This window comes from Saimiri boliviensis, chromosome 5, assembly GCF_048565385.1.
Source record: "Saimiri boliviensis isolate mSaiBol1 chromosome 5, mSaiBol1.pri, whole genome shotgun sequence".
Classification (NCBI taxonomy): domain Eukaryota; kingdom Metazoa; phylum Chordata; class Mammalia; order Primates; family Cebidae; genus Saimiri; species Saimiri boliviensis.
Window position 1 is genome coordinate 69793996 of NC_133453.1, and position 16417 is coordinate 69810412.

Genomic DNA, 16417 nt, shown 5'->3' on the forward strand with positions numbered 1-16417 from the left:
GTTACTTATAAACTTAAATCAAGAAATAAGGATCTAAAATGTCTACCAAATTATAATTAAATCAAATTGTTTGATTTATCATACTACAGGAAAATTCCAAGAACAGATTATTCCCATGCAATAAAGATTTTCTTAAAAGGTCAACTCTAATAAAATTAAAAGCACAAATACATGAGCAACATAAATGTCTGTAGTTCTGTGTGCGTGTATGTGTATAAATATACATAGCAGAACTGAGTTGGTCCATATTCAACCCAATCTTCTACAATGTTATAATCACAACATCATAGGGAGTTCTGTAAAACCTTGGCACCCTGGCAAAGTTAACTTATATTCAGCTTAGTTTTCAGGTAAAGTGTCTTTTATTGCAAGAATGCAGTAACTGGTAACTCCAGAAACAAAATACTAAATTAATTGCTATGCCTTCCCTGAAAACATTCTAGATAAACAGAGTGTAGGAATATACCGACTACAGTTACTTTCCAATTCATTAGAGCCTTTTACATCAACCCATGTCTAGTATTCGCCTTCTCAGACCAACTAATGTTCCTTATCTTGGGCTCTAATTTGCTTGCTACAATTTTTCTAAGTCTGGTTCCATTTCTCCTGGGTTCCAAAGGCTATGCATAGTTCATTTACTTTTTTGTTACCTTCTGTTCCAGGAGCGGGCCACAGAGAATAGCTTGATTAACTATATACATAATACAACCTATAAAAAAAGCTAAACACAGGAGAGGAAAAAGGAAGACGCAATTGAAAAAAAACACAAAACCTTGACTCAAAGAGATCCTGCTCTGCCACTAACTTGCTGTATGACTTCAAGTCATATTATCTCTCTAAATCTTACCTACTGCAATACTACTTGAAGAAAATACAAAGTATGCTTCCAGAGATATCAAAGGATGTATATAGTCAGTTTTGGCAGAACGAATTTACAAGTTCTTAACTGTCTGTTTCTCCTCTACTTAATTCTTTTACAGTTCTGCATTTTCACTCAAGTTTTCCAAAATTCCCATTTAGAACTACTACTTACGTGTTGAATACAATTAGACTAATCCTTTCTAATCTGAAAGATGAGAAACATTTACTTCTAACAGCTTTCTTGAGCCCCCTACTCAATACACATGGAAGTTTAGAACACTCCTGATGCCTTGCTTCCTCTTCCTATCTTCTAGGAAATCATTAGATCTTTTTGTTTTCTATTTAAAACATAGTTCTACTTCTTACTATTCTTATTTTTCCATAAATCGAAGTGTCTAACATATTACAATGTTTTAGTTCTCAGTACTATCACTTTTTGACAGGTCTCATATATAATACTCACATGCTTTGAGGTATACATCTGTCCCAAAATGTAACACACTTTTCCCTCATGTACTATAATGCTTAGTAACATTTACACAAATATTTCATTAAAATAAAACCTCTTCAGGAAATAAAAGCTGCACATTTATAGTTATCCTAGGAAGCACTAAAACTAGCCATAATTTCAACTGATATTAAACATATGTATCCTTTAAATAAATAAAACAAATATTTATTAAATAATAAAATCAACTATTAATAATAAGTAAACTAAAAAGCATATACTATATATACCTACCTAGCAACAGAGTACATAAAGAGAAAATCATTGTCTGGTGAGCCCGGGGTCTTGCTATAGTCTCTATATTTCTTCTGAGTGGTATTTTTTATATCTTTCATTACAGATTCCATTTCTTTACTTAAGTTTGTTTCTGACTATAAAAAAAAGCAAACATATAAAGTTTATATGCATCTTAATAATAGCCTAAAACTAGAACATTTATTATATGAACATACTAGGAAATTAAAATTTAAAAGTCGAAACAGATAGAATATTATCTATTATAAATATATTTAGTGTACAAAGAAAAAACCAACCCCAAAATACTCTCTTATACAGTGATCTTTTATTCTAATTCTACATTATGACTGGTAACACTGTAATCCAACTATGAATTTACCATATAAACTATTCTAAGCCAATGAGAGGATAGCATTAAAATAATATTTTAGAACAAAGTTGCCATGTCTATAAAAAACCTGACTTTCACTTAAGTTCATTTTCAAAGAATAATATCAATGTCCCTTAAGCTTAAGCATATTTTAAACACATAACAATTTGAATTTATAAAAGAAAAAAACATAAATTCTAAAATTAGTCTTCACTTGAAAAGGGAATTGCCAAATGAATCTAAGTTTAAAGTACACATTTCCATTTCAGAAGTCAAATATTCACAGTTTTCACAAATTTAAAACATAAACCAGACACAGCTGTCACTTCGCTCAGAGATCATATCATAAATCTATAATGAAGGTGAAATATTTTAAGAATTTAAACCAAATAAATCCTACTAGATGGAATTAAAGATGAGTTCCACTCCACTCCCCACAGTAGTCTGGCTCATGGTGAACAGTTCAAACACACAATATTTTATCTCTCTAATACACATACATATACACAGTAAACACATGTGCATGTCTGTATAAATATTTCTTAATCCTAATATAGCTAATAGGCATGTTTCAGTGATTAAATTTTGCTTTACACACACACACACACACACACTCTCTCTCTCTCTCTCTCTCTCTCTCTCTCTCTCTCTCTCTATATATATATATATATATATATATATATATATATATATGGCTTGTGTGTTTGCTTTTAAATCCTTCTTTTTTCTTTGAAACGGAGGCTTGCTCTGTTGCCCAGGCTGAAGTGCAGTGGCATGATCTTGGCTCACTGCAACCTCTGCCTCCCGGGTTCAAGGGATTCTCCTGCCTCAGCCTCCTGGGTTGCTAGGATTACAAGTGCACGTCACCATGCCTGGCTAATTTTTGTGTTTTTAGTAGAAACTGGGTTTCGCCACATTGGACAGGCTGATCTCAAACTCCTGACCTTAAGTTATCCATGCACCTCAGCCTCCCGAAGTCCTGGGATCCCAGGCGTGAGTCACCACGCCTGACCTACTTCAAGATCTTAAAAGAGCCTAACTACATCTAAACCTATAAAGGTTCTTGACATAGAAGATATATATTAAAACTAAGAATTTAGACTAAAGAGAAGTATAGTCTTTGACAATAATTTGTTCTATTACTTCTATTTAAGTATAAATAGAAGAGGAAAAAAACCTCTAAAAGCAATTTCTACTAAATATGTAAAAGTCCAGAGTAATTTATAAATTGAATCAAAATGAAAGCTGAAAATCAGAGCTGAGTTCACCAAGATATTTATGCCTTACACTGATGCTTACTGGGAAAGCTCCCGGTCGCCCCTGCAGCTCCTCCACTTCCTTTATGAGATCTTGTATGCTTTTGTTGCTAGGGCGTTGCCAAAGGTTACTTTCCACATTGCTTCCAGGATAACAAGGAAGAACACTGTTAGCAAACTGCCTACAGAGGGGACACGTGAATTCTCCTTTGTCCACTGAGAAGCCCTGAAGAACCTGGTCATTCTAAAAGATGAAATAAACATACAGATGTATGATACACACAATTACAGGAAACACAAATTATACCACCCATTTAATAGTAAATTAATGAGCCATACAAAAAAAGACATCTCTAATATATGTCATAAAGAAATAAACAAAATCCCTTATTTAACTGTTAAAGTTCACCAAATCACTTCTTACATTATAGCAATTACATAACACTTGCCCTCACAAATACACTGTTTAAGTATCTTACTCTTCTCTTAGTATGAAACAGTCAAGGGATGATACAATCAATCTGAAATGTGGATTTAAGATAAAGAATAATTCAAAAAACAGGCCACATCAAAGTGGGTCACCCTCCTCTTGCTCCACACCCATTTTCATAATCTGTAACTGACTACTGGGAAGATTATCCCAAAGCTCATGTTATTTGATCTAGGACAAATAGCTTTTGAGAGTAAACAAGCCTTTTAAAAAGTGCCTTCTAAGATGTCTAACTGCTGAATACAACTGACTGGACAACTGAGTTAGTGCTCACTTAACTGTGTCTTGCATCTCATGCACTTTGACTAAGAGAACTATGAATTCTTTTTTCACTTTTTGACATTAACTTCCTAAGTCCTTAAAAATGTAACAAGGTATCTTCCTGAATCCAATTCTACAAACACTTACTAAGCTCCTACTATGTGATAAATGCAGTGCATGGTGACAGCATAAAGAGTTAAGATACATTTTTTACTTCTTAATGTACTCATAATTTAAAATCAAAATCAGGCAGATAAGTTATAGTGTGATAAAACAACAGAGAAGCCTTCCGAGAGAAGCCGACTTGTGAGCTAAATTTAAAAAAAGAGTGTGCTAAAAGGTTGGGGCAAGGGTCCTGGCCACAGAAGAACATTTTGTGATAAGCTTCTTTACAGTCTCAATTCCAAAGAATGCTAGATACTCTTTTTTGCTGTAACTGAAGGTAAGTTCTCTACTGAAGCAGCCCCAGAAACCCTCTCAACTCACCCCCCTACATCTCTCACATCTCAACACCCTCTGGTGCTGGCCCAAGATTACTCCAGCGTTCTCTTGTCTTTGTGGCTTATGTCATTTAGCAATACTATCCTTTTCCTCCTTTTCACTGCCACCTAGTGCCTGCAACCACTGAAGACTTTGGTACCTTGGTACGTTTTCCTCATCACTCCAAGTCCTGCATCTTCCTGTGCAGTTTCAATATGTATGTAGACAACCAAACCTATACCTTAGTCCCTCAGCTCCTTAACCTCATCAGCTCCGATAGTTTTGACTTCCACTCTACTTCAGCATCTGTTACCATAACAACATCCCTGTCCTGTAATAACTCAAAATTACTCTAGATCTGAAAATGTCAAATTCAAACATCTTATATTCTGACTACCAACTTCTACCTCCTTTACTCCCTTCTTTTTCTCCCAGTTCATCAGGTTTTTCCTATCCTATCTGTACACCATTGTCTACCACTTCAAAAACTCATGGTAATACTTCCCACTCCTCCTCCATGTGTCTTTTCATCATTCACACCAAACAAAGCCTTCATACTAAATTAATCCAGTGTATGCCTTCTCCAACTCTGCACTCAAACTGAGTGTTGTCAGAGAAAAATGAAATGCCTTCTCGACACAAACTGTTTCCAACCTCAACTTTGTCCTGAATACTGCCTGACACTCTTTCTCCAACATCCTAGGAAGCACTCTCTCACCCAATCCTAAAGTGGTTTTCTTTTTTTCTTTTTTTTTTTTTAAGACAGAGTTTTGCTCTTGTTGCCCAGGCTGGAGTGCAATGGCACAATCTCAGCTCACTGCAACCTCTGCCTCCCAGGTTCAAGCGATTCTCCTGCCTCAGACTCCTGAGTAGCTGGGATTACAGGCGCCCACCACCACACCTGGCTAATTTTTATATTTTTAGTAGAGACAGCATTCTGCCATGTTGGCCAGGCTGGTCTCAAACTCCTGACCTCAGGTGATCTGCCCACCTCGGCCTCCCAAAGTGCTGGGATTAGAGGCATGAGCCACCACGCCTAGCCCCCAAAGTGGTTTTTTAAACCACCTCCTTACTTGTCAAGTCCCTCACCTTCCCCACCCCTGACCCTTTTACTCTAGAAGTGTAAGGGATACCTTCTATCTCAGAGAAAACAGACTCACTGCAACTCCTTCAGCATCCTCCCTTCTCCCATCACAAATACATAATTAATTAATCCCACCAGTCCTTCCATCTACTTTCTTCTTTCTATCCCCTTTACTAAGTAGTCTCTTCTAAGTAGTCCCCCAAACATACCACTACATGACCTAACGTTTCTAATGTCTAATGTGAGATTTTATTTCCAATCAAAATCTTTCAATGTCATCATCACCTCTCACCTTGATTCCTTCTTCCCTCTTATGTTCCAGGAGACTGTCCTTCTAAATATATTTCAAATCTATACTCTCCTCTCCATCTTCATAGATATGACTAAGTCTAAGCTCACACCAGATTCTTTCTTACTTCTCTGCAATTCCCTTTCTACGCAACTGTCACAATGATTTTTCTGGACATGTTATATCTCTGCTTAAGTCTTTAATGGCTTTCTTTAAGAAACCTATATAAAGTCCAAATCCTTTAAATGGACCAGATGGCCCCTTACAATGTAAACCTTAATCACTTATTCTGTCTCATCTCTCATCATTTAAGTACCTTACTTCATCAAAATGTTCCGGCACCTGGAAGATGTTCCAGTAAGACTCTGTGTATATCTAACATGTAGCATGCATACTGTAACTGTTTACTTGTCTTTCTTCTGTAATACATAGTAAACTCATTGAGGGAGGGAACTGTGCCCTATGTAGCACTGTATCCACAATGACTATCGTAGTATCTGGAATACTGTACATACTGAATAAATATTTGTTGAATGAATAGTTGAATACAGGGATATGAAAAAATGCATAATGTACTTAAGGAACTATTAATTAGCCTACTAATGTTGAATTGATGGAAAACAACACTAAAGCAAGAGACAAACCCAGATCCTGGAGTACCTGAAGCCCATTCAGAGAACAGTGAACTTTATCCTATTAGGAGGAAGACAGCAAGAGATTTTAAGCCAACAACACATATTGTTGATTTAAATTTTAGAAAGATTAACATAGTAAATAAACTATACCTGGAATAAGGAAATCAACAAGAAATAAATTCCTATAATCAAAATGAGCAAGGAAGGCATACACAAAAAAGTAGCAGTGGGATTAATAAAGGTAGAATACAGCCAAGTGAGATTTAGAAGGCAAAAATCAATAGAATTTTGGTAAGGGACTGAAAGTGAGAGGTGAGGAATAGGAAGGAAAAAATAGATATCTACTGCTTCTGAGTTAGGAACATGGGAATATAGTAGACCTGTACTTAAGAAGCTGCTTTTAAGAAGTTACGCTGCTTGAACTCAGGAGTATGAGCCTTCAGTGAGCTATGACTGGGCCACTGCAATCTATCCTGGGCAACAGAGTGAGACCCTATGTCAAAAAAAAAAAAAAGTTGGACTAAAGGAGAAAGAGAAGTCTTCAGCTACAGGAAAGTAAGAAAATATAAGGTCCAGGGAAGGATTCTGAATGGGAGAGGTTTGAACTCAGCTCCTGAAGAGCTGAGAAGGGACAGAAGAGGCAGAAAAACTGAAAATACAAAAGGGAAAGAGGTTACCTACTAATGAATCAAGGCCCCTGAGGTGCTGGGGAGAAAGCACTACCAGAGAACAGGCAGTAAAGTTATTTCTGAACAGAATAAGGAAGACAGTACTACCTCAAAGAGTAGCAAAGAAAAGATTGGTAGGGTGTTGGAATCATTTATCAGGGAATAGAAAAGCAAGATAGGAATCTAAGGGAATATGACAACAAACACTGTTTTCTTAACGACAAAGGAAGAAACAGATTTTGTTAAAAGCAAATGAATCTTGGGGTTTACAGGAAGAGTCTGGGATAGGGGAGGCAAAAGTCTGGAACAGCTCCTGAAGAAAACAGGAGAGGGAACTGATCAAAGACAGAGAAATGAATTAACAGCTACTATTTACAGCCCAGCCCACAACCCTAGTCTAAGCCACTGTTATAGGAAGCCACAAGTTTGTAATAATAACTGTTCACCTAGTTTTACGACTTTTCTTTTTTTTTTTTTTTTTTTTTTTTTGAGACAGAGTCTCACTCTGTCACAGGCTGGAGTGCAGCAGTGCAATCTGGGCTCACTGCAATCTCTGCCTCCCAGGTTCAAGTGATTCTCCTGCCTTGGCCTCTCCAGAAGCTGGGATTACAGGCACGTGCCACCACACCCAGCTAATTTTTGTATTTTTAGTAGAGACAGGGTTTCACCATGTTGGCCAGGATGGTTTCGATCTCTTGACCTTGTGATCAGCCCACCTCAGCCTCCCAAAGCGCTGGGATTACAGGTGTGCGACACGCGCCCGGCCGTTTTATGACTTTTCTAGCAGGGATAGCTGCCTGGGTCTAAAATCAAAGGAGGTCACTTAAATTAGATTGACAAGAACAGAATGGGTATAGTACAAGAAAGTGAGGCTAGCAAAAAGCTAATACACTAGGAAAAAATTCAAAGGATTAAGGGACTATAGATCTTGATGTCAGAGGCAAATCACAATAATGAGAGTGAAGATAAGAGAACTTATGTGATAATCATATAATAAGATGATAAGGTAGGGTATTAAAGCTTAATATTTCAGAGAGAATAGCAAAGTCTAAATTGCAGCTATGGAAGTCAGTTGCTAAAGTGAAAAATTTTTTTTTCTTTTTTCTTTTTTTTTTTTTATTTTGAGACAGTCTTGCTCTGTTGCCCAGGCTGGAGTGTAATGGCGCAATCTCAGTTCCCTGCAACCTCTGCCTCACGGATTCAAGTGATTCTCCTGCTCAGCCTCCTAAGTAGTTGGGATTACAGGTGCACGCCACTACGCCTGCCTACTTAATGTATTTTTAGTAGAGACGGGATTTCGACAGGTTGGCCAGGGGGCCACATTGGCCAGGCTGATCTCAAACTCCTGACCTCAAGTCATCTGCCCACCTCGGCCTCCCAAAGTGCTGGGATTACAGGCATGAGCCACTGCATCTGGCCAGTTGCTAAAATGAAATTAAAAAATGAAAATCCTTAAAGTTGAACAGGCCTGTGTTAAAGAAGAACTGTGAGACTGGATAGTTTATATGGTGATCAAATCACCTAAAAAGATGAGCTGGAATTGAGATGTGTATACTATAAAAAATATTTAACACCTGGAAAGATACATACACCTTTAAAAAAGTTTTTGCATTCAACTTACCCGTAATGATTCCATGTAAGATTTATGACAATCTATATGTAATGTGTGACCACACGTTTGTACATAAACACCTCCTTCCCAGCCAATTGATACTGCCAAGAGACACGAACTCTTCAAAATAAAAAGACAAATACAATTAATTTTAAAGAAGTATAAACATATTTAAATATGAATATGTCCACATAAACCTCTGCGTATTTTCCTATTTTTATATTAATGAGGAGTTTCTATTTTTGGGATATCAACTAATGTCTGACTAGATAGCCTTAAGGCACTATCTTTAAAATTGGAATACCATTAAGTTGTAGCTCCCAAACTTCTATCCTCATAATGAAAGAGAATAAATATTACGAACCAGCTTTTTTTTTTGAGACAGAGTTTCGCTCTTGTTACCCAGGCTGGAGTGCAATGGCGTGATCTCGGCTCACCGCAACCTCTGCCTCCTGGGTTCAGGCAATTCTCCTGCCTCAGCCTCCTGAGTGGCTGGGATTACAGGCACGCGCCACCATGCCCAGCTAATTTTTTGTATGTTTAGTAGAGACGGGGTTTCACCTTGTTGACCAAGATGGTCTCGATCTCTTGACCTTGTGATCCACCCGCCTCAGCCTCCCAAAGTGCTGGGATTACAGGCTTGAGCCACCGCGCCCGGCCCTATGAACCAGCTTTTATCCACCAATAAAATATATGCTTTCAGTTATTATACTATAGTTCAATATAAACTATACTGTTGCTGAGATTAAGTATGGTACTTAATCTCTCTGTGATTTCTGACATTAACAACTTACTTCTTCAAATGCTTACTTCCCTCTGGTTTAATGCTACTCTCTCAGTTTTGTTTTTACCTCTTTAATTGTTTTTCTTAGTCTTTCTTCTAATACTCTTTTTTCTTCACCTACCCCTTCAATGTCTATACTCCTCAACGTTCTATTCTCAGTGCTACTCTCTTCTCATTAAAACTATTCTTCCTAGTGATTTAAGCAGCAATTTCAACTACTCTGCAAGCTTAGATCTCTTGCCTGAGTGTTAGATATAAGTACTCATGCCACTCAGAAACCTCCAGTTTAATGTGCCACAGATAAAATCAAATCAATGTGCCAAAAATTTAGATTGTTATCTTCTCCACTAATCATTTCCTTTCTCTTGGTTTAACAACTCCACAATCTATTTAGTCACCCAAGTCAGAAAGCCAATAATCATTCCATATCACACTCTCACCTTCATACTACAGTATCAGTTCCCGAATCGTATGAATTCTATCTCCTAAATAACTCATGGTTTTGGTCTTTCCTCTTCATTCCCACTATATAATATTCAAGTCTATTTCCCATGGAGTGGGAGAAGGGGTTCTTAAACGTTTCTTAACTCATCTCCTTAATTCAAATTCGTTCTCTCCATGATGTACCCTGCATACATCTTTATAAGTACAAATCTAGTCACAAGAATAACCTGAAAACATGCCTTAATATTTACAAGGTTTTAATATAATATACAATAAAGAAGGGTCAAAGACTATATAAGCAAACCATACATCCTTTCCAAATTTGTTTTAAAAGTTTCTTTCTTTCATTTTTCCTTTCTCTTTTATATCTTCAACTTCTCTTTCATTATTAATCCCTCCCTCCAAACATATAAACAGGCTAAAGCCTTTTTCCTCCTAAAATCTCTTTCTCAGAATTTTCATCATTTGTACTCTGTCAAATAGCATTTGGGCCTAAACTTGAATTCACCCTCTACAACCTGTAGTAAATATATGGGCAGGCCAGAGGAATATGAAGGCACAAGGTCTAAGAGGAGTGGCAGCATATAATAAACAATTTGAGAGCCATCAAACAAGCATGTATTCAAATGCTTAAAAAACTGAGTCAATCTTTTTTATTTTTATAATGTAAGATGACCAATGACCTTTAAATGACAGTAAACAAAGTTCCAGTATTAAGTCAAGACTCTTCATGGGTATCTAGAGTTGAAAGTACCATGTATTACATGGCACAAAATGACTTTCCAGCCAATTTAAAGATGTGAGGCAGCATAAATCGAATACAGCTGGTGAGCAAGCTTCTACTGTTACAAATCAGAAAAGCAACAGGAGGCATGCTAATCTTTGTTTTATGTTTTAGAGCTGCTTGAAATAGAAGCAGATTTTGGTGTTAGATCATTTTAGAATGATTGGTAGTCAGTTAACAAACCAGCTGCTCTCCCTGGCACTATACTACAAAAATTAATCTATATTTTTAATAAAAATGGTTAGCTTTTAAAACTGAAAACGAGTCATTTGTCTATACTTTTAGATGTTTGAGTTTGCCAGTGAAAAAAAGCAGGATAACACTTAATAACGTGAGACTAGTATTTTAGAGAGACCTCAACTATCCCCCACTGTGCTAAGTGTCTAACACTGAAATGTCACAACCTCAGTACTTATTAAAACCTCACACAGTAGCTGGGGTTATTTTACAAGAGAGAAATGATAACCTTACCAAGATCACTAAGTTATACGTTCAAACCCAAGTCTGTCTGACTCCACAGCTCAGGTTCCTTCTCTCTGCTGTGTCATATTTCCCATGTATTGCACTTCCAGTTTCTACAGTGAATGCACTGTCTTACATAACTAATATTCTACAGGTCAACTCTGTAAAATGTATGCATTTAATCTAAAGACAGCAGAATCTACAGTTTAATCCTATAATCAATATCAGTGCTCACTGATAGTCATTCTTCTGCTCTATACCGTCTGGTCTAGCTTCACTCAGGTACTCTTATATTTAGAGTAATTCAGTGTGAGAAACCCAGTAAGCATCTACAATACACATAGCATGTGCTAACCCCTGAATCGACATAAAGCACAGCCCTGGACCTACAGGGGTATGCAGTCTAGGGAATATGCCATCTATACATAAAACAGCTCTTAGGAAGGAATACAAGAGTAATGCTGTAGGAATAAAAATGTCACAATCCCTAACAGAAACACAACACAGCACAATCCAACACAGATTTCAGCTCAGACACTTTTTATAAAAAACGATTTTTTTCAAGAAATGAATAATTACTCTGGCTGCAAAAAAGAAACACCCTACATTTTTGCTCCCATTTATTGTTATGTTCTCTTCCCTCAAAATTATTATGCTCTTAGGTCGAGGTTTATTTTGATTGAATTTTTTAAAAAAAGTTTTCTATTTGGTGTTGGGGTGTTGGGATTCATCTTAACCTTTTTACTCTAAAGTAATTCAAAATGATATACATTAAAACCAGCATTAGTGATAGTGGCAGGAGATAGACAAACACCTAGGCAGACAGGGTCAGGTCCCTGGTGAAACTCAACCTTCAAACCACAGACAAGTTAAAGACTGAAAACCGAGCTGCAGTTTTGGGTAGAGTCTATGACTGGAGTGTGAACTTCCTTGATGCCTTTAAGCCAATCGAATGGTGCTTTTATCAGATCCACCCATGGACCATTCAGCACTCCCCTATTGTGCTGAATGGGGTCTCAGCACTCCCCCATTCTGAGACCATAAAAACCCCAGACTCAGTCACACAGGCAGCTACCCACTTTCAGGCCCCCGTCTCACACTTCAGGTCCCTCTTGTTAAGATCTTTTCTGTCACTTGATAAAATTCTTCTCTGCCTTCCTGACTCTCTGGTGTCCACGTACCTCATTCTTCTTGGTTGTGGTACAAGAACCTACCTGCCAAATGGCAGGAGCACAAAGGGCTGTAAAATGCTCCTGGCTGGCTCACCAAGCTGTGGGTGGTGGCAATGAAAAGAGTTGTGGCACGCTCCCATTCACCAGACTACAGGACTGAATAGCTGTGACCCTTCTGGGAGCCCAGACCTCAGCATTCCCCAAGCAGAAGCTGTGACAACCCATTGGGGCTCTGTGGTTGCTGGTGTCTCCAAGTTTTCTGGTGACACTGCATCCCCCTCATTTGAATACTAGCATCCAGCCATGGAAGCTGCTTGCAGCACCCCTGGCCCCACCACAGGCAGAGTATGGAACTGCAGTGGCTGCAGGATCCAGGCTGGGAGTGAGCCAAGTGCAATCTGACAGCAAGCCTGGGTAGAGTGAGTCCAGTGGGCCAAAGTAAAGCCCAGGCAGAGGCACCACCAGCCACAGAGATTTCCACCTGGTGAAGCGGCACCAAAAGAATCCTGTGTCATTATAACCAGAAAATAAATTCTAAATAAGGGAGCAAATTTCTGCAAAAGCAGAACTTAGTATACTTTCCCAATTTTCCTTGAAAAGAAAATATTTATTGGTCTCTGATTAATAAAGTAATATATGTATCCTGTAAAATATGCAAAGAAGCAACAAAGAAAAAAGTGTAAAAATATGTGTGCACATATACATGTATTTATACACATGCACATACAGAGGCTGCTACAAAATAACCACAACTTCATTTTAAAGTCACTGAAAATATATGGAATCATGACCTTATTACCTAACCCAAACTGCCCATAAGGCCTAGCCTAGCCTTCCTAATTGGGATAGCTTGAATATTTAAAACATCACTTTACATTTACATTGACCTGTATTGTATGCAGAGTAACTCTAACCTGATGATTACTACATGAAAGATCATTATCAGCCCTGTTTTACAGATGAGGAAATTTGAGTCTCAGACTGCTTGAGGGATTTGGCCAAGCTCGCATTGCTCAGAAATGGCAGAATCAGGAGCAAACCCCAGTTTTTCTGGTCTAGGACACTTTATACTCTACATGACACCTCACTGTAGGTCCATCAGCTCCTGTAGGAGCCACCAGAAACCTTCTTGTCAGTCTAGCATATTAAAGAAGCTGACTCTACTCTGGCTCTTACCATCACTAGGTTAGTTCTTATTTATTCTGATTATGTATTCTGTCTTCTACCTATTTCTTGTACTTAAATCAAGGAATTTATGGGCAAGAAAGAAGTTCTATTTAGAAATCAATCAAGATAATTATCTCATATAGTTAACTAAAAATAATGTTTTACTTTATATTTTAAGCTGATATTATTTAATTCAAGACACAGCAGATTTAAAAAACTACAACAGGAGAAAGGAAACCCCATTTGATAATCCACTCAGGAAACATCAAAAGGAATGAATACAGAAATTTTAAAAAGACATTAACATTGCTGCTGCTACTAAAGTTTATCTTGAGATACTTATGAGTGCCAGAGCCCCTAAATGCAAAATAATGAAAAATCTCTACAAAGTTTATAAGAAGTGATAGCAGATATGAATCAAATCCATCCTTACTTTACATTTTAAAAGTATCATAATGAAATTTTATCATATATCTTTAAATGAAAGTAAAAGGGGGGCAAAAATCTTTGTACAATATTCCTACCATAATAAAAGTTTCTACAAAGTTAATACATTAAGTCCTCACTTAACGTTATCAATAGGTTCTTGGAAACTGTGACTTTAAGCAGATGATGTGGAACAAAACTAATTTAACCATAGGCTAATTGATATAAAAAGGAGTTAAATTCCTATAGTATATTTCTGATTACAAAAACATCACCAAAACTTCTAAAGACCCAAAACATTTCTAATATGAAACACTGAAATAAATGTGGAGTGTGTATACATTTAGAAAGGTTAATAAAAACAAGTAAGATAATAATCTACCCAACTTTTGACAAATCAACGAGTGCTGTCAGTAGTAGTGGTGATAGGTTAAATTAAGGAATAAATGTTTGCAAAGCGAAAATCATTAAGGAGCACTTTTTATTACCATGCAATTAAAAAAAAAGAAACAATAACAAGTATGCAGGCTCATTGAGCCCTTTCATACCACATTGTTACTATGCAGCTGTATGATTATCATATACTTTATGAATTTTTATGTTACAATAATATGTTTTCATTATTTCATTCATTTTCCAACCTACTTATTCCAGTTCACAGTCATAGGTGTCTGGAGCCTATTCCTGCATCTCAGAGCACAGAGCAGGAATCATCCCTGGGCAGTACATGATCCCATGACAATATGCATTCATACCCACACCCATACACACTCAGACCAGAACAATTTAGACATATGAGTTAACCTAATGTGCAGCATATCTTCAGAAAGTAGGAAGAACTGGAATACATAGACAAAACCCACACAGACATGGGGTGAACACACAAACTCCATACTGACAGAGGCCCCTGTGGGGAACTGATTTTTGTCTCATCAACATTACAACAAAACAATGTTGAATGAAACACTGTTATTCCTGCCGTACTCATCATTCCGCTTAATAGAATGTGTATATCACATAATAAACAACATTTAAAACAAAGGTTTCGCATTTATTACCTGATATGTTTATTAACAGGTTTCTATTTCTTTCTATCCACATATTAATTTTTTTCTAATAAACTTTCAAATTTAACATCAGAATGCTATTTTGGTAGAAGAATGACATATAAAATTCTGAAGCAAAATAACCATCAACAAAAGTATTATTTTATAAAGAGTACTTACATCCTTAAAATAACGTTGTAATAATGAAAGCCTCACGTCATGAACGGCTGCACATGTATCCCAAGGGTAAATCTGCTCCTCTTCAGTGATTGGCAATTTTTTTGGCTCAACATTGTCACGGCACTGCCCCAAAACTACATTAACAACAAATAAAAGCTCATTAATCAAAAAAAATCAAGGCCATAGACCAACTCCAAGAAAAGCTGAGTTATTTACCACAAGCTACTCAAACTTTTTCACTATTAAAATATTTTTAAAGACTCCCTCAAAGAAAGTGGTATTCTAGTTTTCTTTTACAGGCTAAATAAAGCTTCAAGTATGCCAATATTTACTTTAAAAAATAACACTGAACACTTCAGCAAAGTCTCTGGATACACAATCAATGTGCAGAAATCACAAGCATTCCTATACACCAATAACAGACAAACAGAGAGCCAAATCATGAGTGAACTCCCATTCACAACTGCTACAAAGAGAATAAAATACCTAGGAATACAACTAACAAGGGATGTGAAGGACCTCTTCAAAGAGAACTACAAACCACTGCTCAAGGAAATAAGAGAGGACACAAACAGATGGAAAAATATTCCATGCTCATGGTTAGGAAAAATCAGTATCATCAAAATGGCCATACTGCCTGAAGCAATGTATAGATTCAATGCTATCCCCACCATACTACCACTGACTTTCTTTACAGAATTGGAAAATACCACCTTAAACTTCATATGGAACCAAAAGAGAGCCTGCATAGCCAAGATAATCATAAGTAAAAGAAACAAAGCTGGAAGCACCATGCTACCTGACTTCAAACTACAAACCTACAGTATCAAAACAGCATGGTACTGGTACCAAAACAGAGATATAGACCAATGGAACAGAACAGAGGCCTTGGAAGCAACACCACACATCTATAACCATCTGATCTTTGACAAACCTGACAAAAACAAGCAATGGGGAAAAGATTCCCTATTTAATAAATGGTGTTAGAAAAACTGGCTATATGCAGAAAGCTGAAACTGCATCCCTTCTTTACACCTTATACAAAAATTAACTCCAGATGGATTAAAGATTTAAACATAAGCCCTAACACCATAAAAACCCAGAAGAAAATCTAGCAATACCATTCAGGACATAGGCATAGACAAGGACCTTATGACTAAAACACCAAAAGCAATGGCAACAAAAGCTAGAATAGACAAAT

General features: G+C 37.0%; 1 protein-coding gene across 9 annotated transcripts in view; it reads right to left on the reverse strand.

Moving 5' to 3' along the window:
- UBR3 (ubiquitin protein ligase E3 component n-recognin 3) overlaps window positions 1–16417 on the reverse strand; it is a 248075-nt gene that overhangs the window by 80580 nt on the left and 151078 nt on the right. For 7 of the 9 annotated variants that reach the window (XM_074399504.1, XM_074399496.1, XM_074399495.1 and 4 more), the window contains 4 exons: window positions 15217–15350; window positions 8761–8871; window positions 3264–3476; window positions 1604–1740 (listed from right to left, as the gene is read on the reverse strand). In XM_074399504.1, the coding sequence (XP_074255605.1) occupies window positions 1604–1740; window positions 3264–3476; window positions 8761–8871; window positions 15217–15350 (595 nt within the window). The remainder of the gene's footprint in view (window positions 1–1603; window positions 1741–3263; window positions 3477–8760; window positions 8872–15216; window positions 15351–16417) is intronic. The other 2 variants (XM_074399500.1, XM_074399497.1) reach the window with 1 other exon arrangement.